This window comes from Anarhichas minor, unplaced genomic scaffold (assembly GCF_050575085.1).
Source record: "Anarhichas minor isolate MPS153535 unplaced genomic scaffold, ASM5057508v1 ptg000027l, whole genome shotgun sequence".
NCBI classification, from domain to species: Eukaryota; Metazoa; Chordata; class Actinopteri; order Perciformes; family Anarhichadidae; genus Anarhichas; species Anarhichas minor.
Window position 1 is genome coordinate 18,231,688 of NW_027466473.1, and position 21,595 is coordinate 18,253,282.

Here is a 21,595-nt window from a genome sequence, read left to right on the forward strand (position 1 = left end):
TAAACCACATTTAAGTCAGTCCTTGCTTCAGGGTATAAGAGTAGAAATCTGGAAGAAAAGCAGATTTTCTCCCTTCAAAAGGACCGCGCTGATGTTTTTGCATGTTTAGCGCATTTATTTGGAATCACATATACTTAGCTTTTGCTATTTCATTCAGTAGTGAAACTCTGCATATAATGCTTAAATGTAATAGCAGTAATGAATGCTCTATTTTAAAAAAAAAAGAAGAAAATCAGCAGTAAACCCTGCAATGAAAACAGGACGTACTGCGAGCTGAACAGTGATCATAGAGCGGGGGTTGTGGTATTTTAGGTTGGTTTGATTTCTTTACCTGAATGAGACAGCAAATGCATCCGTAGACGGAGGCTGTCCAGGAAGTTCTTTCCACACAGCTCACAGCCGTAGGTCTTCATTCCACTGTGCATCTTCCTGTTGACAAAGAGCAGAACCAACATTTTAAAGTCTGGATTCAGTTAAAAAATACGGTTTTGATCAGACAAAGCTTAATGGGCATGATGCTTGTGTCCTTAAAACAAACTGGCTTTTTATTACATTTTTTTACTTTCATTTTTTTAACTAACGACTTTCAGCACAACAAAGAAATAGCCTTTTGCATTTGGAGAAACTCCCGACTCCATCAGTCACAACAGCAGCACATAACAATAACCATCAGTGTAACAAGCCGTCCAACTACAACACGTCGTTTTCAGCAGGGAGCGCCAGACCATGACTTGGTGCTGTAAATCTCAAGATGCTATTCAAGCAGAGGCATTATCAACCACCTACATCTCAAGTGCTGCAGATGGGTAAGGAGCCATAAAGTGAAATAGAATGATTTATTCAGGCAAACACACAAGGCAGCTACTTAAGTGTTATGAACCATTAACAGGTCAGTTTTTGACTACTGCTCTCTAATCTAGAAGGTGATGTATAGCTTAAAGGAAAATCTGATCTGCAATGACTTATCTTTTTACGAAATAGACGGTCGTTAGGCTGTAAGCGCACAAGGTCAGACAAGACCAAGGTTCAATATTTGATTATGTGGTAAAGGCCTTGAAGGTTAGGTTAGTAAATAACATCTGACAACACAAAGTCTAGCCCCACGACTCTCTGTTACGAAATCCTCAAAGACCCCACGGCTCAGTACAAAGCATATAATTCTTGAGAGATATCTGAAAGTGCTCTAAAGCAATTAAGGTGACACGAATTGCCAAACAACTGCCACAGTGCCTTAAGCCTCCCGAGAACTTCAAATACTTCGCCTTGAGTAAGGTTCACAAAGAGACACACCCATGATACCAATGATTGTTTGTCAGGTTGGTGCAGTTTCAGATTTGGTACAATTAATCTTCCAAAACTGTTGCTCTGTCTCACAGAGAGCCTCCTTTCTGATAATATGCTGTGGTCAGTTTAAATCAAGATGGTAAAAAACTAACAAGGTTGTAGTTTGAATGGCATGATTCTGGATACAGAATTCAAAGTAAAGTGAGAGAGGAAACGATAATATCCAGGTTACGTTTTGGCCAAACAGGATTAAACAATACAATATTTAATATAGATAAAAATACACTTTAGAACATTATTCTTTACTGTCCAAAATGTGATACTCAAAGAAAAATCTTGAAAAGGTGCTAGAAACAAAATTCAGAGCATATATATATATTGCTTCCACAAGGCTCTCAACGTGGCGACCCCTGAGCAGGTGGCTAGAAGCTAACAGTGCTAACCGGGCTAACAGCGCAAACAACAGCAACGGTGCTGACAGAGCTAACAGTGCCCGCGGGGGAACCGGAGGGTTCAATATAACTTGATAGAGATAATATAACTTTGTTTAGTTTTTGTTCACATTTTCTCTTATTTTATTCATTATTAATATTAGTGAATGTATAGGTAGAGTCCCAATCCACACTCCATATAAAACATACCAGTTGGGGTTGTTAATGCACCATACTGTTGTTTGCCATCAGCCATAGAGCATCAATAAAAATACAAATAATTGTTGTGGATTTGCATATTGTTAAACACGATAATGCCAATTTGCACAGGATAAGTGTACGATACTATACTCAGGTGAGTGAGTACATGCCTCCGACAGGCAAATCAAGACTACGTCAAGCAGAAGGATTTCATAGTCTCCGTCGACGCGTCAGGTGGTGCAGTGATCAGCCAAGTGCATTCTTGGGGAAACAATGCCCTTGATAAGAGATCTGCTCAACTTGGGCGAGATGACAGCCATCCATCTTAGCGTCTCTCAACAAAGCCGCAGAGGAGGAGGTGGTGCCACTCTCCCAAAACATGACTGATTGATGTCAGATGTCGAATGCAAATTGATTTACAGCTCTTTTGTGCCTCGAGAGGGGTAGGGAGAGACAGAGCGGAGATGAGACCGAGACAGACATAGAGAGATGATAGCGGGTCTTATGGTGGTGGCTGTAGGAGTTATTAAGCAATGAAGTCTGGTTTGACTTTAGTGACTATTAATTGCTGCAAAACATCCTTGAAACCTGACAGGAAGAGTGGTAAAAAAACAAGCAACTAAGGTGTGAAAAAAATGCAGTGGGGTTGAAGAAGTCGTGATAGCCATTTTAGTGGTTCAAATTTGTGGAGAGACCCTGGAAACTAAAAGGCAGAATGACAGCCCTCTGGCAAGCAGCGAGTGATTAAAAGGCCCTATAAATGCCAAATGCACCCAGAAGGGAAAGAAGACACTTGAAAAGCCAAAACAGGGACAGAAAGTGACACAGAGAGACAGGAATGACACAACTGAGAATGGAAATGATACTCTTACACTACATGATATCAGTCTGTGATGGTACATTCAGTCCAGGAGTTATATCTATGATGCGATGTACTTTGATGAAAGTTTTTCACTTTTCCCAGAATGCCATTGCAGCACGGAAATATGAGTTTGTAGTGTTTAACCAAAAGCAGACATGCGGGCACAACAATAAGGCATCAATGCATGATCAGACCGTTGTTCATATAGTTCGGCAAATCCATAGCAATTGACTTACAGCTTCATTGCATCCTGGTCTATTGAGGCATCCCTCGTGATTGGCGCGACAGAAATTCATTGACTAAAAGCAAAATGGACAAAGGAATGCAACCGGATTTTTTTTTTCCCCATCAGGATCACAGGTGACGTACTCGCACACTTTCACTTCGATGAGGGGAAAACACACGCGAGTGGTAAACCACAACACAACACACACAGAGCACAAAGCCTTTCAAAGGCCTTTTGTGTCCCTCCTCAATCTGACCATTGTGCCCCCCAGACAGAGCACTGATAAGGTATGGATGGACTTATTAAGGCCACCAGAAGTGGAAGCAATGCCATGTATTTTCACCGTAAATGTAGTGTTGATGAGCAAAGTGCAGTGTGTATGTCCGTAACTGCAAAAGCTAGCACTGCCCACTGAAACAGCACATTACTTGATGTTCAACAGAATGGTAACAGCACCTGTTCCAGCAATTCAGTCTATCAAAGGGAAGGTTTAGGACTAAGCTTGTCCTATTGAAACACTAATGGCACCCTTCCTTATGCCATTTGACTGTATTTAGTCAATAGGGAATGAAGCTTCTTTTCACAAGTAAGTGCAGGTTTCAAGTGCAATTTCTTTATGAAAAGTAATGTCCAAATTGTATTGCAGTGGCATAAAGCTGTTTGAAGGGGGGAAAACGGTTTGGCCGAGCACTGGTTTGTATCCGGCATAGTAGGCTTCCAGATTAGATTCATGCCAGACCCGTGATGAATAAAGCACCAAACTCAGATTAAGTACAATGGTCCAGTTTCTGGCTGCTGGCAATGGTTATGAGCAAACGCAAGTGCAGCTAACAGGGTGTGATTCTCTAAGCAAATCAGCCAAAGTACACACAATGAGTCGCCAAATTGAACTGTAACTGGCCCAACAGGATCAAATGTGAGCCCGTCATCTGGCCTGGTGACAGAGAGTAAGCAACCTCACCACTTATGAAACATAGTTAATTGTAGACGGATAAAAGGTGCTCACACATACACAGAACTACGACATGCTTTGTGTGCCTAAGCAGAGCTAATCACATACTATAGTTCAGCTCCAACAATATTTAATGATATATAAAAGGATACTGAAATATATCGTCCCAGTTCAGCGATTTAGCTCGGCTAGACCTCTCCACACACAAACGCGCATACACTCTGAAATCCCATCGTAACTGTCTGCTTTCATGTTGTGCTTCTGAAATAGATGATGAGAGGTGTGTGGTGGGTGGGAGCTCAGGGAGGGAAGGAGGGAGGGAGGGTGATTTGAAACAGACTGACTGCAGCCATTAAGGAAGTTCACATAAAACTCTCTCAGGCCATTTACTCAGTTAATAATCGACTTTGTCCAACAGTCACTTTTGACAACGGCAATAAATTTTAAATTTATGTCAACAAAACATATGCTGATCACCTCGTGCGGTGTGCTTCCTCGTAAAATCCAGCCAAACCGAGGGCTGTCTGAATGCAAGTGTGTGTGTGTTTGAAATGTGAGCCGATTACAGGCCTGGGTTATTGAGCCGCAACAGCTTGCCTCGTGCAATTCAGAACTTTTTTTCCCATTTTGCCGCTGGACTTGGCTGGCCATATATCATAACCAGCACTGCATTTGGAGAAATAAAGACCCAAGCTACCCCACCTGCTGTTCTACAATACTTGTAATATAAGACTGTTAGAAAAGTCTACGGTGATCTACAGATACTACACACTGCAACAAATAAAATAACCTTCGTGGCGCTTTGACTCATCCAGACTCCATATGATTGGGCTTTGACAGAGGCAGTGGAACTACCGTCAAATCTCATTGCAAATTAAGACTAATCTTTAGAGCTTCTAACATGGACGAATAACTGACTACAGCGTTGAGGCGGCGCCCCATTCATTCCTATGAAAGTCGCTCAGTGGCGCACAAAGCAAAAAAAGTTCAACTTCTAAGTATAAAATGATCTTCTGGCGATCTTCCACATACTTGGGCCCATAGAGCAAGTGCACTAGCCTTTCCTGTAACCCTGTCTCCCAGCCGTCGGCCCAGCCTCGCTCACAGGCTCATTGACATGAACGGAGGAAGGAAAATTCAGATTTGCCTCATGGTGCCTTTTACAATAAAGGAAAGTTGAGTCTGCTGAGTTAGAGACGCTCTGAATCCCAATGTACCTCTATGGGGGAAAGTCAGACCTGATGGACCCGTATTGTAATTCCACCATTTGGCCACTACTTTGCCTCAAATCATGGCGCTCTTCCTGATGGCTTGGCCCCTACACTGGAAATGAAAGAAAATTGCTTCTAGAACATAAAAAAAGAATCAGCATGAGCAGGGCTAATACACCACAGTCACGTCTATCGTTGGCTCACTTTGCGTAACCAGTTTAGCTTCACAAATGCAGCACAGCACAAGCCTGTTCTCTCTTTTTGATGTACACGGAATTAAGCCAACAGCACATTACAAAATCTGGTGAATCAGTGTAAATATCAATCATAGCAATGTGCTTTCCTTTGCTGTGACAAGAGAATGTGGATTTAAGGGCTGGCTAGTTAGCTGGCTTGCTTGCTATTTCCACCATGCTTTCATGCTACAGTTACAGAACATTAAAAGCACCACAGGAACCGATGGGCTTGGTCTAAGTTGCTTTAACATATAGCCGAACTGAATCCATAACACTTTAAAATACCCATGTATGTTTGTTTTCGGCTGTGTAAAAGTGGTTTGGGGGTCTAGTTACTCTTTAAATCAAGTGACTCTGCTTGACACTAATGCTGATATTCTCTCCCAGCTCACATCACTATTTTATGTAATCAAACTATTTAACAAAGATGAACGGCAAAGCAGAGCCACGCTCCATGAATTGCTCTATTTTCTCATTCCTAGCCTAAAATCTATTTCTTCCTCAGCAGCCTTGAGTGTTGTTCTCTAACCTCATCTATCCTTTCATCTTTCCATTTTTTTCCTCCATCCTCCATTTGTGACGGGAGCTGTAAAACAACCTGAAACGACATTCGTGAATGAAAGCTCTGGAGAGTGAGGAATGGTTGGGGTTACGATAGAGAGAAGAAAACACTAAAAGATTAAGGGAAGCAATTGATACGAGGTGGTAAATTGAAGAAAAGCTGTGTGGTGTGTGTGTGTGTGTGTGTGTGGCTGTTTGTTCATTAGTTCTGTTGGTCAGAGGAAAATAACTGATAATTGGGGAAAGAAGGGCCTGTGAAAAGAGCTCGGACCTAAGTAGCAAAGGGGTGGTGAGCATCTTGTGAGCATCTTGTGAGCATCTGAGACATTTGGTGATAATACAAAGAGTTGTCAAGGATATTGACTTGCAACTCTGTTTATATCTCACATTAGCTATTAGATTAGCATAAAAGACAAACACTTTTGAACCTACTCTCAACTCTTGCCGTTTCTCTCCAAAATGGATTCTGTGTTTCTTTCTCAGAAGTTGGCCTCGGCGGCATTAGGGATGGGCTATTTGCTAGGATAACCATAGCACCCCTAAGAAATGTCTGTGGTGTATTCATCATTTTGAATACCTATGTTTTATCGAGTGCGTTTGTGACGGTCGAAGCATTCACGCACACGAGTTTCTGACGAGGGATTTTCGGCGGGACATCAAAAATCCACAGTGCCTGGAGCACATTTCACCAGGGCATGTGAGCGGGGTGAGGCGGGGAGAACTTCCGCTCCTCGCTGGTGGAGCCGTTCGTTCCCTCTGCTCTCCGGCTCAAAGCCGCTCCGCTCAATAACGCTCCGCTGTAAACTTGCATTCAGACCGCTCGCTCCAAAAAAAAAAAGGAAACAAGTTACATTGTATTTCAATTAGGGCTGTACCAGTGGCATGTTTTTATGTTCAAAGCTTCCATCGAGGTTTTCAACATCACCCTAAAAAATATCTTCGAACAAAATGCTTAATTTGATACACTTTCCTTAATTAATAGAAAGACCCGTTAATGCAGGTGCGTCCTTTTCACTTTGGTTTTGTTACAATAGTGAAAATTGTGTCTGTTGCATACTTCAAGTGTATCGGCAGCATAGCACTGTAAGCTATGCTAAGTGTGTGTCAGCTCTAAGCTATTATTAAGCTGTGGTAATGTGCCATTACTGCTGATTTTATTTATTTATTTCAACTGACAAGATTGTTATTTGCCAAAATGTAAATGCAGCTGTCAACATTGTGGTTCTCGAATAGCACCAGGTGCAAACACACAAAACACTAAATTTATACTGTAGACCTGACTATTAACAATCTGTTCTATTCATACATTATCTGTATTTAATAATGTATGCACACTGATTCCAATAAATATTCAAGATACAGACGGGGCTACAATTTGAAGCTAGCATAAGCACAAAGACAGGAGCTGGTAACAATCACCCGGCATAATTGCAAGGCAGTAACAGAGCATGTAACGTGACGTTAATAGCAAACACAGGTCAATGAGCACTGCAGACACAGGTCAATAAAAACAGACATGAGTTTTAAAAATGTTCCATGGTATAATTGGGATAATGCACTCTAGAAGTGAGAGCCCAACCAATGGTATATCAATTTGGGGATAAAGGCACAGGGTGGAAAAGGAGCATTGCCGCACACACACAACTCCCTGTCGTGGTGAACAAAGGCAAAATGATGCACGAGGCCATTCAGTGACACTTTGGTGACTGATCCTAATGTGGCCATAAGTGGCGCAGTGTGCCGCCGCCACCTCTTATTTTGGTTTTCTGACAGAGGGAGAAGGAGAGGAGGAGCAAGGGACTTTTGTCAACATGAATTTCCAGTCCATTAGTGGGCTGACCATGTCACACGGACATGGTGGGAGAAGTAAGTGGCTGAGAGGGGAAATAGCGGTGGTGGTGCTCAATGAAACAAAGGGATCACCAGTAAGAAAATAAAAGAAAGATCATATCAAGATGGAACTAAATTACAGCCCATGTTTAGAAATTAAAAAAAAAATAAAAATGATGGGGGGAAAACGTGGCATGTCATCTATTTGTTGAAGCCCTCCAAAGCTCAGCTACACACACGTATCTTGGGGCAGCATGTGTGGCTTTCAACATTTACATGGGGCCATTTTGTAGCAGTCTGGAGAGGCAGGTGAAAGAAAAGCTCCCTTTCTGTCATTTTATCCCTGCTTTTAAGCCTCCCCAATTCCATTGCCCTCCCACCCCCACCCCACCTCTTCTGTCTTTGCTCAATCAAAATGTATCAGGCAGGCTGCCGTAACACCGGTCGGCGTGGGCTGTTTATCCCGAGTCCTCCCGCACATATCAATGACTTGGCCCCCGTTGTCCCCTGGCGGGGAGACGTTCATATAAATTCAAGCCACACACGCAAATGGCGAGGCACTCGTGTTGAGCATAGATGAGTAGCAGGGCACGAGGAAAAGAGGAGAAACAGAAGGGTGATGAGGGAGAGCGCAACTGCCTTTCATCCTCACTGTGTTATTTATAATATCACCAACATTGCCACCCCCAAATTTGCCCTGAGGCTGTCGAGAGAGAGAGAGAGAGAGAGAGAGAGAGAGAGAGAGAGAGAGAGAGAGAGAGAGAGAAAAAAAACGAAATCACGTTGAACAAATTAACAGTAAACATGTTTCGTTGCTTGATTGACAGTCCCTTGCTCAGCCAATCAGGAGCAAACACTGCATATCACCTGTAATGGTTGATCTCAACCTTTGGCGGTAGAGAGATATATCACTTTCTCTCAACTGTTCGTTAATATCTGATCAGTGCGGCTTTGATAATGTGTACAATTTTGACAGCTGGCTGAAAGCAGTTAGATTGATGATATCTGCAAGTTTCATTAAAATCCAATCAGTCATGTCTGAGTTAGTCCACAAGAAGTGTCCTAACCTACAGCGCTAATTAATGTATTGCACAAACTCCTAATGGCGTTACATGTAGCTTCGAGGTGCATTTTGTGTCTCTGAAGACCACATTACCAATAAACCCGTTTGTTTCCAGTCGCCAACATGTGTCCCTTCTCCCTGCTACTTGTTTTAAAGAACAACATGCTGAATGAGATCTGAGATGAAGATTCTGACCCGAGTAGGCTTCTGTCAGGCTGAAACAATGAAGCAATAATGCCATGTACTGAGTGAAGTTTGTATTTATTAATATACCCATGTCGTAATAACATTCAACTTAAAGTAGTGCTGTTCTGATACAAGTATCGTAAAGGCCTCCAATTCAGCTTAAAATGCTGGATAAGGTGTCAGTGAGCATGCGAGTCTCTGCACCGATCCTATATCACGTTGGCATATCATTTATCAACTCATTCACACTCCACAGGGACAACTACATATGCACTTGCTACCTAATCCTTACACCCGGCCCGATTGGTACTGCACATGCGCAACTCTCAACAGAGATGAGAAAGAAGCAAGATGGCTCACCGTTTAGTTACTTCCATCATCAGAAGAAAAATAACAGACTGCTGCATCCAAAATCTCTCAACACCTTTCAGACACGGAAGACATTTATCGAAAATGACTTTTTGTCATTTAGACACAAGTGCCCGTTACATTAATGTTCCAGATGACTTCTTTCAAACGTGACAGGGCTGAAAAAGCCACAAGATGGAGTGGCAGCGCTGCAGGACAGTGGTGAATTTAATGACGAGGTGAGAAAAGTGTCGTCAGACTACATCAGTGGTGGTATTTAAGTACCTATTTTGCAAGTGAAGCCTCAATTAATGACCATCGTGAGTGCAAGAGATGCTGCACCGCTTCTGAGAGTGAACCCCCGAATAAAGGTTGTCAACTTACTCCTAATTGTAAAGTTATAAACGACGGACGGAGCACAAGAGCGAATGACAAGACATTATGTGGTCTATATGTCTTTACATGCTAACAAGTTGTGCGTGAAGAATTTTGTTCTATATTCATAATTTCATTTACGCTGCTTTATTTGATCCAACCCAAGAAGAATCTGCTTAAAAATCTCTTTAAAAAGTCTTCATATCAATGCAGTAGAAACAGCTTTTGTGTCACCGCTCCGTTATTACAGTCACAAGCAAAGAAAAAGTATCCATTTACATTTGCACTAATTATCACCTCCCAAGCATGATTGCTACCTAAACACTTTTGGCTAGAAGAGCCTGGCTTCTCGGGTAATAGAAGGGGAATAATGCATGGCACTTTTAATTGTGCTTCCTGAGCAGTAAGTCACTATTTCAAGCTAATCCTGGTTAGATACCCGGATTCCCCCAAAGCTTAGAAGGTAGGATTCACTCTCTAAAACCCTCAGCGTTGCTCAGAAAGCCATTTCAACCTCTCTTCTACAGTTCCACTCAGTGTGAAGTGCTTTCCCCTTTTGACAAATTCATTTTATTCAGTGAGAGGCGACAATGAAGAAAGAATATGACCCAGAGGTTGCAGTTCAAATCCCCCAGACTGGCAAGGAGCAAATTTGACTGGAGAAAAAATATCAAAGACCCCCTTGGCAAAACACAGAAACCTCAAATTCAAAGGGCGTTGTATTCGAAATGCTCAGCTACCTACTTAAGAACAAACCGTTCAAAGAGAGCAGTTCCTGTAGGCGAGTTAACTAAACTAAATCACAAGATCGGACAAATAGGAAAAGGAAAGAAAAACAATTCAGAACTGCTGGAGGAGTGCTAAGATAGTTATCAGCCACACAACTTGTAAAACATGTTGGTTGAAAACACAATGGACACCATGAAGGAATATTTTCATATTCTTATCTAAACTTTACAGTGTTCGTGCCAAGTCAGATTCAGCAAACGCTCCGAACAAGACCAGCGTAAACATGAAGAATGCAACATGTGCGTAAAAGAACGCATTCATGAGAATTATCTAACCAACGGCCAGATAATTCCACATAGGACTCCTATCTCATATGACCTATACTGAAATCCTACTGTCGGAGATCCATAAAGGAAAGTCTATAACACTGTCAGCAGCGGAATTAAAGGGTCTGCTAAAGCCGGGGAATGGGGGGAAAATAACGAGTGCTGTTAATGCCATGTCACCCGAGGGTCGCATTGTCCGTGAAATACATTTAAAAAATGGTTTGATACGAAAAACGTCTGCAATGGGAGAGGGTGAAATAATTTAAGTTGTTTTGCAGTTTAAAGATGTTCATATTGATATTGTAATGTAATACAATAGAATAAATGACCAATATAAGTGAATGGTGATAATGTTGGGCTATAATCTATTCATTCAATATATAAATATAATATTCATTTATTCAAACAGGATCATGTCAACATAATTATGAAGTGTAATTAATATCGGATTGTCAAACTCGAAGTTGCTTCAAAGTAATGAAATATTCAATCTATTAGTGAAACAACTTGGATAACAGCAGACTAATTGCACATGACTCCTATGACAGGTCCGATCACTTGTACATTGTGTTCATACCTCAAAATAAAATTAAAAATACATGAAAATTGGTGAACGGAGCAAGTTCTAATAAATCACTCCTACAAGCCACTTAAGAACGTTCTTGCATATAGAGGCCCAATAAAACAAGAGACATGGAAGTTGAATATTTTGACCTTTAAAAGCAATGCAGCAGACGAATGGTTAGTCACCAGTGTGACTCTGGTGTGTCACCATGTGCTGGTACTGGTGGGAGCGAGTATATACGCAGCTCCCTGCAGTTTCCTCCCCCCCCGGGTTATTACTATAAATGACAGTGCGCTCTTAGTTAAATAAGGATTAGAGGGATAAGGAGAAAATAACTCCACACTTTTAAGGGCAGCAAACGGTGTTTTGCAAAGTCTGCAACCAAAAAGTGGAAGCTCAGCTTTGCCTGCGAATAATTTGACATCCCCAGTTCCCCCCTTGAGTGATCACTCTTTTTTTCCTCATTTTAACTAGACCTAAAGACACTTTCAGTGAAGTGTTGGAACGGTGGGAACAAAGACTAAGGAGAGCGTGTAAGATCACACGTATAAAGTATTTCTGTTAAAGCCCATCTCTGAGACAAACACCAGCCCTGCTGCTCCCTCTTCTCCCCCCCGCCTCTCTTTTGGTTTGTGCATCAAAAGATCCTGCCAACTGAAAATAGCACGTCAACATTTCTCTTTCGTCTTGTTGTTTCTTTCAATTGTTTTTTTTCATTCTCGACAATGTTGCCAGTTTGCTAGATTCCTGTTTTGCCTCTGCTCCTGCTTTCTTGATCTGTGAGAGGTTACATCGCATCGAGTGAGACGTTTGGCTCATGCGTGTGTGCGTGTGTGTGTGAGAGACTGTGAGTGCAGTAGCAGAGCTTTGGTGGTCTATAAAAAGCAGCCAGACGAAGTCTTCCCTCTCTCCTCATGCATTATGCATCGGCATCACCTTCCATCAAGTGACAGAAAAACCTCAAAGATGTCTAACTTTAGCTTCCATTCTGAAAGCTAAACAGAGGAGGAGATGTGTTATTTTGACTGCCACAGTCGAGCTAAGCACCTGTTACATCAATAAAAGCTGCATTTCGCAACAAGGACGACAACGACAACCTGTGTGATGGGCAAAGCACTCACAAAATAAAGAGCGGTTGAATGCAGATAGAAGCAGGGAGTGCCTGAGTGGAGGAAGAGTTCAAATACGATAAGATGACATTGGATCAAACTCTGACCTTGAGGAGAAGTTTTGTCCTTGCTGTGGCATTTAATGGCAAACGCAGAATCCTAAAGGCTCCATGTGAAAACAGCATCGCAAACATTTATACAAGACGGGCACGGCGGGTGTGAAAATGTTTATAAGAAACTTTTTGGAATTCTTTTGAATCTGTAAATACTAAATTCGGGCAAACAGGAGCTTATTGCATCTTACTGTCGCATAGACAAAGCAGTGTTAGTTAATCTAAAAGTCCCCACGTGTTGTTCAGTGCTTCATGCAGGTCAGTTCAGGTTTAACTTCTCTCTGTGGGTCACTATGGCAGGTCACTGACCATGTTTAGTCCAGGCCTTTCACGATAAAGTATCCTAACTCAGTTTCATTTCTGTATTTCTGTATTTCTGTATTTCCTCTTGCATTATTTTATTCTGGCTGTAAAGTAAAAAACAAACAAAAAAAAAACAGGCTCATGACAGACTGACCGACTTAAACGGAATGACTTCCAAATAACATTTCAAAGATCTACAGATCTAGTTATTATAGTCACAGAACTGACACACAGAGACTTGTGTGCTATACAAATCAAGTGTAGCGTACAAGAGAGTAGAGGAATATTCTAAATAAGTAGGCTATATAGAGATAGATAGATAGATAGATGTGCAGAAGTGCAGACCCATGACATGCAATTGCTACAAAATATAATTATGACTACAACTACTGACCAGATGTTGCTTATCTCAGGAAATACTGGCTAACTGTCAACATTTCATCGAGGGCAGTGTCCCAACTTCATAACGCTGCTCAGCGTAAACACTCTTGTTTACCTGGAAACGGGAGAGGGACCTTGTGATCGTATTTTTTTCATAGCCAGCGCGAGCCAGAGCAGACCAGTTGACGGTGCGCTTATTTTGGTGTTTGGACACAGCTCTCAAGCTATTATGCAATGCCTCTGGGATTGATTTACTGTACTCCTCGAAAAATGCCGGACAGATCACATTCTTGGAGAAAAAGATAGTGTGGCAGGCCAGTGTCCAAGCGCGTCTCAGAGAGAGAGTCTGTCTCTCCGTTCAAAACAACACGGGTGAGATTATTAGCAGGGATGACTGCATCTATGCTGAGGGAAATAAGAGTGCCAAAAAAGAAGAAAAAGATACCATTGCAGGGACTTATTGACACTAGAGATGGCCGCAGGCAGGTTGTTTTGACGTGTCTGACCTCAGGAACTGTTTGTATGTGTGTGTGTGGAGGCTTGGGGAGGTTCAGGTGGCGGCGGTGGCGCTAGGCCATCTGCACTGTCATTCACCGCACGTCCGCCTTCCAAGAGTTGCACAGCAGCACCCACGGGCATCCCAAACAGCCCCAGCCGGAGCTCTGCGGGGCTGCAGTAAATAAGTCGCTCTCATCTCAAAGAGAGAGCGAGAGAGAGAGAGTGTGTGTGTCGGGGTGAGAGTGTGTGATACTCCGGTATGTTCCTGTACACATCATAGCTATAGCACGAGTGTTTTTGTTTGCTTTTTACCTGGCCACAGTACACAGCGCGTTATGTACCAGCCCTGTCTCCTAAAAATGCCGCTTATACAAAAGTGCATTGTGTATTACGTATGTATAACAATAACCACAACGTTACAAACTGTTTAAAACTGCGACAGTAATCCCTGAGGTAATATGTCTCCCTTGAAACTAATTTGAGAGAGAAGTTTAGCTGTAAGGAAGGTCATTTAGTAGGAGACAGGTTTGTATTTGGCCTTTATGTTACAGCTATAAAGGATATTTATACACTTAAATGCTCCTAACCTTCCTAATGTTATACAATGCAAACAGATAATGATTAATGTCAATACATTTTCTGGGGGGGGATTTTAACCTGCCTTATACATGTTGTATACTCAATTATTAATCCCTTTGATAAATCAATAGAGTATTAAAAGTAAATGTTTTGTAGTCCTACTCCTACATAGTCAATTGCATAAACAACATATTATCCGGGATCCACACTTCCAACTAAACTTTCCTTTCATAAAATAGAATAAAGTCTTACTCTTATGGGAAACAAACTGTATTAAATATGACTTAAGACGGAGTAAGCTAACTCAAAGGAAGCAGAAAGATAATGAAGCATGACAATTGCTCCTATTTCTGGCAGTCCCCTGATATTCCCTGGAGGTTCCTAAACCTGACTTTTTGGATTCATTGGTGTATATTATGTAACCGCAGCTCGCTCTGTTCTTATTTATACCCGATGTCTCTTCTTTGCTGCTGTCAAAAGGCAGCATCTTTCATGCCTCATCGTATCTGACCTAAAACGTGTTGTTAACCATGGATAAACATATTGCCTCTGACTGCCACATCCCATATTAGTACCTTCATCTCTGTAAAGCACACTATTAAAAGGGAGAAAACTTCAGCGAGTGAGTATGACAGCTGAACAGCAGCCAGTGAATGGAGTGGGCGGTCTGTGCCAAGAATTTCCGTCGGCTTGAATCAGTGCTTTTGCCCGCAGAGTGGAGAGTCGTGTGAGAGTTTGGGTTTGTGCGTGTGTGAGAAATATATCTGATAACAGCGAGATCGGTGGCTTTTTTTTCCTCCCATTTTTTAATTCCACTAGTGCCGTTTTGTGCTGGGTCAGTCCGTGCTGCCTGGTGGCAGCCCAGTTAATGATGTTGGCGTAATGCAGAAAGTAGAGAAGAAGATTGAGTTTTACTTATGCATCAGGTACACTGTGCAATTCCAAAAGGCAAATGTGAGAGGTTTTAATGCTGCCAGGCCCTAAATTTAAGACCAATTTAAAAACAAAGCTGTGACAAGCAGCCTTTTTTCTAAAGTTGTTAAAAAAATGAGCAGAATAAGAAAAAGAGCAGCAGCAGGTGAATGATAAGGAGCACGATGTGCTGCTGGGTTTAGTGAAGGAACAGGATGCATATTATTCTTTGTAAGTACAATGCATTCTCTACAGGAACCTGGGTGGAAAAAGACAATTCGACAACAAGATTTAACAAAGTAATTATTATTTTATGAGAAGCACCCCAGGCAAAAACATTGTTTTTCATGCACTGGTCAATTTTGCTTCCATAATATGTCTTCTTTCAGACTAGTGTTCAGAAAACATCCAAAATACACCATAAACAAGATTTTTGAAACCTGGCTTTATCCAATGTTCAGGTTTCTGTTCTGGAAATGTTTGTGAATTAGCAAACAAATTGGCCCACTGCATATTTAAACATACAATTTCAGAAAAGTTATAGTACAAAAATGTATTGTCTGAATGCAAGTAATCACTTGGGGAAGTGTCATGTCCGTATCTAGTTAATTGTTTTACCCAATTCACCTGGGGTGGCTCCACCTGGAGTGATTTTAACACAGTATAAGGACCTTGCAACACATTGCATTGAGTTAATGTCACTGCTATGGATATAGAGGTAGAGGGGACCATGAGACAAGAGCTCCAACAAGAAGCGAGGGAGGGAGGGGAAATATACTGTGTGAGGGAAAGGATAAAATATGTGCTGACAGCTTTTTGGCCAGAGGGCTAGAACACTGAAATAGTAGCGTCTGGGTGTCAGGCTGGGGTCGCTCCCTTCACTCGAGAGCAGACTTTACCCGACCCCGGCTAAGGAAACATCACACACCACTACAGTCAACTGATAATGTAGTATCTGACAGATAATGTACTAACTTGTCCAAATGTGACACTAATGCATCTTGGAATGGGTCGACACTGTATGGGGAAGACTTCTCAATGGAATAAAATCATAGTTTCTTTTGCATCAAGCAGGAATTGTTTCTTTATGAAGAAATACTGAAAATACTGTAAAATAAACCCTAATCGAATTAATGCATTTCAGCTCTTACATAATGCAATGTTTGTGAACAACTTTGGGAAGTAGTAATATTGGATTATGTAATCATTTCGACAATGTATTATTCAGCCGTCTGCTGCAATGACTTTGTGCGGTGGTTTGGACTGGCGGTGAGAGGAGGGTGGGCGTACCTTTACTTTACAACTGGTTAGAGAAAGTATAAAGAAAAAAAATCAATATGACTGCTAATGCTGTGACTCACCAGACGCTCAGGGAAGAGGAACAACGAACAGGACCTTTAAATGTTCTTCATGGCACAACCAGCGTGTGTGTGTGTGTGTGTGTGTGTCTCCCTAACTACTAGGGGCAGGTGACGGAGCTTAAAAAACCTCAGAGTATATGTAATCAAATATTGTCATAAAATTTGTTCTGCTCAAAGTGTGTGCACAATGGCCTGAGCACAAGATGTTCTTCAGTTCACTAAAATCCCCCAAATTCCTGGAATAAAAGATACTGAGAACATGACCTCTGTGTACTTGTTGTTAGCTGCAGCCAAAGTGATTGAAGGACATCATTTGCAATGTAGGTGAGGCTGGGAAAAGAAAAGATATTGCTCTTGAAAAACACACCAAACTGCCCGTCAGACAATGCACAAAAGAAAGACGATATGCAATCGTACCACAGATTTTCAAGGTGCTCATAGGGCGTAAGCTGTCTGTCACATTAATAAAAAAAAAACAAGTCACGCAATTTAACAGAAACTTTGTCATACTTAAAAGGCCAACATTTGAAAAAGATGGTGGACAACTATGTCTCAGTATAGCATAGAAAGAGACGACTGAAACAGGAAACGGCATCTTTCAGGAAATACGTGGATGACTTTGTTGTTTATGCTGTCATGAAATCCAAACTGTGGCTTTAAGAGGTACGAGAAGACAACACACACACACAACCACACACACACACACACACACACACACACACACACACACACACACACACATGTACACACGCACACTAACCACTTATTTTACAAAGAAAACTATCCCTTTCTCTTACAGAACAGCAAATCAAACAGCTGCTCAGAAAATGTCCCAACCTACTTGAACAGAGCGGGCATCTTAGCGTGTCTCATGGTTGGTTAAATATTTGCCAGCTGGGGTGCTTTTCTCTGCTGTGTGTGTGTGTGTGTGTGTGTGTGTGTGTGTGTTTGGCCTGCTTGTCATGAAAAGCACAGTTCAGGTGCTGAATCAATCATACATGTAGATAGAATCCAATAAGCACGGAGCGAGACTGCAGCTGGGGTCTACGGAGACAAGGGACAGAGAGCGAGCAGGGATGCCCATGTTGGCAGAGCTCGCTCGATCACCCCGTCTCAGCAGATGCCATGTTACAGAGAGGGTAATTAATAGCCCAGTGGGGCCTGGGTGAGAATCGCCAAGACACCCTCTTGCACACACGCACACAAAATAATAATGTCTCCATTTGCCCCCCGGAGCAGCTTTGCGCCAACTAGCCTTCACCTCATTATGCCAATCAAATCGACCAGGGGGGGTGTGGAGGGTGGGGGGCGTAGAGGGGAGGGAACAAGCTGTCCTTTCTCATTTGGCCACACGCACTTCCACAGTCCATGTGTTCATTATAGAGAAAGATTTGATCTCAATAACAACGTCACCACTCTGAGCTGTCAGGAAACAGCCAAAGCGCTGCGGTTTTTCTCCGCCCGATTGTACCTCGGTTTGGTAACAAGCCACTCACCACCACTCCTCTTCCAAGAAGCTAAAAATGTTGGATTTATCAGCTGCCAGTACTGAGCCACACACCCTGAGCTGCAGCTGGGTTTTCACAGTTCACTTTGCCTTTTTCCCTCGAAACTGTGCAGGGTAAACTATTTACAGTCTGGGTGCCAGCAAACTACTTTAAAATAATAACAGGGATTTAGGTGGAAACAAATACACAACTGAAACTGTGTCATGTCAACTTAATCTTTACTTTCAGTGCAAAAGTAAAAGTGTTTGTGGGACAGAAATATTTTCTGGAAATGTGTCCGGCATTCACCAATTTTCTCATTTTGAATTTTCTTTCTCCACTACGACAAAAAAAGTAATAGAAAGTTAAAGGTGCGAGATACGAGATTGGGAGCTTTGCCTCTCAACGACTCAACATGGCAAAGGCGAGCTGGCGGCTCACAACTAACGGTGCTAAAGGTGCTAACGGCGCATATAATGGCAAAAGTCCTGACAGCGCTAGCGGCGCTGTCGGTCGGGACGGCATCATCAGCTGTAACCGCCGTATGAGAGCAGTGCTGAGCGGCGGCCTTGAGCTGGCAAATGGGGCACGCTCACATGCACTAAAAGCACATGGCCGGCCGGGCTATGCTAACACTGAGGGAGAGAGAGAGACTGTTATTGTTTTGTTTTTTTAATGTACAAAATGTTAAATACAGCATGAGGTCTAATGAATGCAGCTTAAAACTTTCCATTTTTATTCTGTTTCAATTAACAGGCTGTCTAAATAAATGTGATACGCCCTTGCTTGACAGTAATGATCTGTAATGTTTCTTATAATTGCATGTCTGACTTTCTCCCCTCAATGGCCAGTGATGCACCAACAATGAATCACCGTACAGCTATTGCAAGCTTTGACATTTGCTCTACTGTTTCTCCTTATCTAGCTTTCAGGACGTGATTACTTTTATTTTCATCCATTTTATTTGTACAATTTTTTTTGGCGTGGTTAGGTTCAGCAACGATAACCAACATGGCTGAAGAGGACCTTTATCCCGGAACATTCAAGTAAATAAATGACTGGCTACGCCTTTGAATGAAACTGGAGGGCAAACAAAATCTATTTTCTTATATTTTCCCCTTGAAATGATGTGAGATTTTTACATTTGCCCCTAAATGTTTACCACCACAGACCCTGACCTGCCGTCTTCAGGCAGCAGGGGAGGTATAAGGAGATGTACTTAGTGGCAGCCAGCCTCTGCAAAGGGTCTTCTTTGGTGTCAGGACAGTGTTTAAACCGTTTCGGTAAACAGCATCGGTCCATTTCTTCCCCTGTAGCCTCATTGAAATCAGCTTCTTAACAAACACATCTCCATCCTCTTATTTCGTTGCTGACCCGCTCCTCCACCCAACCCCCCCTCCCTCACACCCACTGCCACAACCAAACTTCCCCCTGTGTGTTACCTGAGACAAGCAATTTACCTTTTTTGTTGTTTGCCTGACCTAGAGAAAACAATTTCAGAGGGGTCTTCCTGCGCTCTTAACAGCCCTTCGTTTGAACAGGTAAAGGCGACTGGCGTGCCACAATGGCTTTTTTTCCCCCTCCTAGAAGATGAATTGGCGAGCTGTCAGCTTCAGACAGGCAGAGTAGCAGTGTTTCTGTAATGGGACACTGGAAGTGTCTTTGATTAATGGAAGAGCCATACTGAGCTGTTAGCGAACCCGCCGTGGCCCAGCGAGAGCGATTGAGCGGCGGATACATGCCGACAGATGTGCGAGGGAGCGCGGGCCTCGATACCAGCAGAGAAGGAAGAAGAGGAAGGGGAGGAGGGGAGGATAGAAAACGGTAGTCTACCTGGCTTGCAGCCATTTTTAACTTGAAGCCTATTTTCCCATCTTCTTTCATCATACAGATTGATTTGGACTTGAATCTTGTCAATTGCTTCACTACAGAGCTGCAAAGATATGCAATGAAACGTTGTGTAATATTGTATAAAGTAATCAGCTTTAACACACAAAGAAAGCATACATTTCTCATAAGGAGCCATTAAATAATGTCATATCAGCGCCTGTTCTCAAAGAATAATTGATCAGGGAGAAACTTATCAAAACAGTTCAGATGTATGCAGCCACTGTTTGCAAGGATGTAAATTTGAGTTGCTTTCATTCTTTTTGACAGAGAGCTACTGAAAGCAGCCCTGCAAAGCCACAAAGCTACAGTCAGCGGAGACCAGACGTCCTCGGAACATTTGGAAAAACCCTTTAAGCCAAGTAAAAAAAAAAAAAAAAAGACAGATTTTTAACTGCAGCAGGGACACACGGGCATCACATGTCGCTGACTCTGTGCTGCTGTTGTCTCTACATCTATTCTGGTAAGAGAAATCTCAGCCGAGAGCGAGCTGTTTCCTTTCTTCTCATCTCAAAATACATTTAGCTCAGTCTCTCATTTACACTTTCTCACCTTTTGGCTCTAGTTGATAAACAAATCTAAAAAAGTAGAACTATCCTGTAGAAAACAACGAAATATTTTTTTGAATCCCCTGCTATTTACCTGAAACCCATCAGTGCTGGGAGGAGAGGCACATTAGAGCACAGCGTTGTACTGTAAACAGGCAGTGTCTAATTCCTCCCAGTACAAATATGTGAGAATAAACACTGATCTTTGAGAACAGCCGAGTAGACTCATGTGGATTCTTTACCCTCGCAAAAGATAGCAAAATATAAATACTTTTTACGCATTTTAAATGTTCACTGATAAAAATGGAACAAAACCATCCATCCGTGACGACCGCTGTTTACAAGACAGCTGGAACAGAGGCTTCCAGGCTGCGCTCTCGCTGCTTTTTGTTTGGAAAAATGCATGTTTATTGGAATTAGTCAGGCTATAATCCCACACTCAGTCACACACACACACACACACACACACACACACACACACACACACACACACACACACACACACACACACACACACACACACACACACACACACACACACACACACACACACACACACACACACACACACACACACACACACACACACACACACACACACACACACACACACACAGCATCCTAATACTATCATGTGACAAACCACTTTTGTCACTTTAAATTCTGCCAAAATGTGTCATGCTGAAACCTCCTTGAGAAGGATGGAAATACTTCTGAGGAAAAAGACAAAAAAAATAAAAATCTCCTGATAAATACAACAACCAGTACCTGCATTTTGAGGTAGCATGACAGGTTTTCAAGGTTTCCATGACAAATGAAAGTGACAAGTTTTCTTCAATTCCTCTTCCTGCTGCAATCTCATTATCGGCTCCAACAGGGATTGGAGGGATTTTAGGTGAGGGCCATGATGGGGGTTGGGGATGGGTGTTTATGTTGGCCCTTGTTTCCAGGGTTGGAAACCGTCCCGAGGGAGCGCATTCCACACCCAAAGCACGACTAAAGGTATGTGAACCATCTGGACAAAGCCATAA

General features: G+C 42.3%; 1 protein-coding gene across 2 annotated transcripts in view; it reads right to left on the reverse strand.

Annotated features, from left to right (window-relative positions):
- The window catches only part of zbtb16a (zinc finger and BTB domain containing 16a), a 132,078-nt gene that overhangs the window by 79,019 nt on the left and 31,464 nt on the right, over positions 1-21,595 (reverse strand). For both annotated transcript variants that reach the window (XM_076102397.1, XM_076102396.1), the window contains exon 2: positions 332-429. In XM_076102397.1, coding sequence (XP_075958512.1) covers positions 332-429 — 98 coding nt within the window. The remainder of the gene's footprint in view (positions 1-331; positions 430-21,595) is intronic.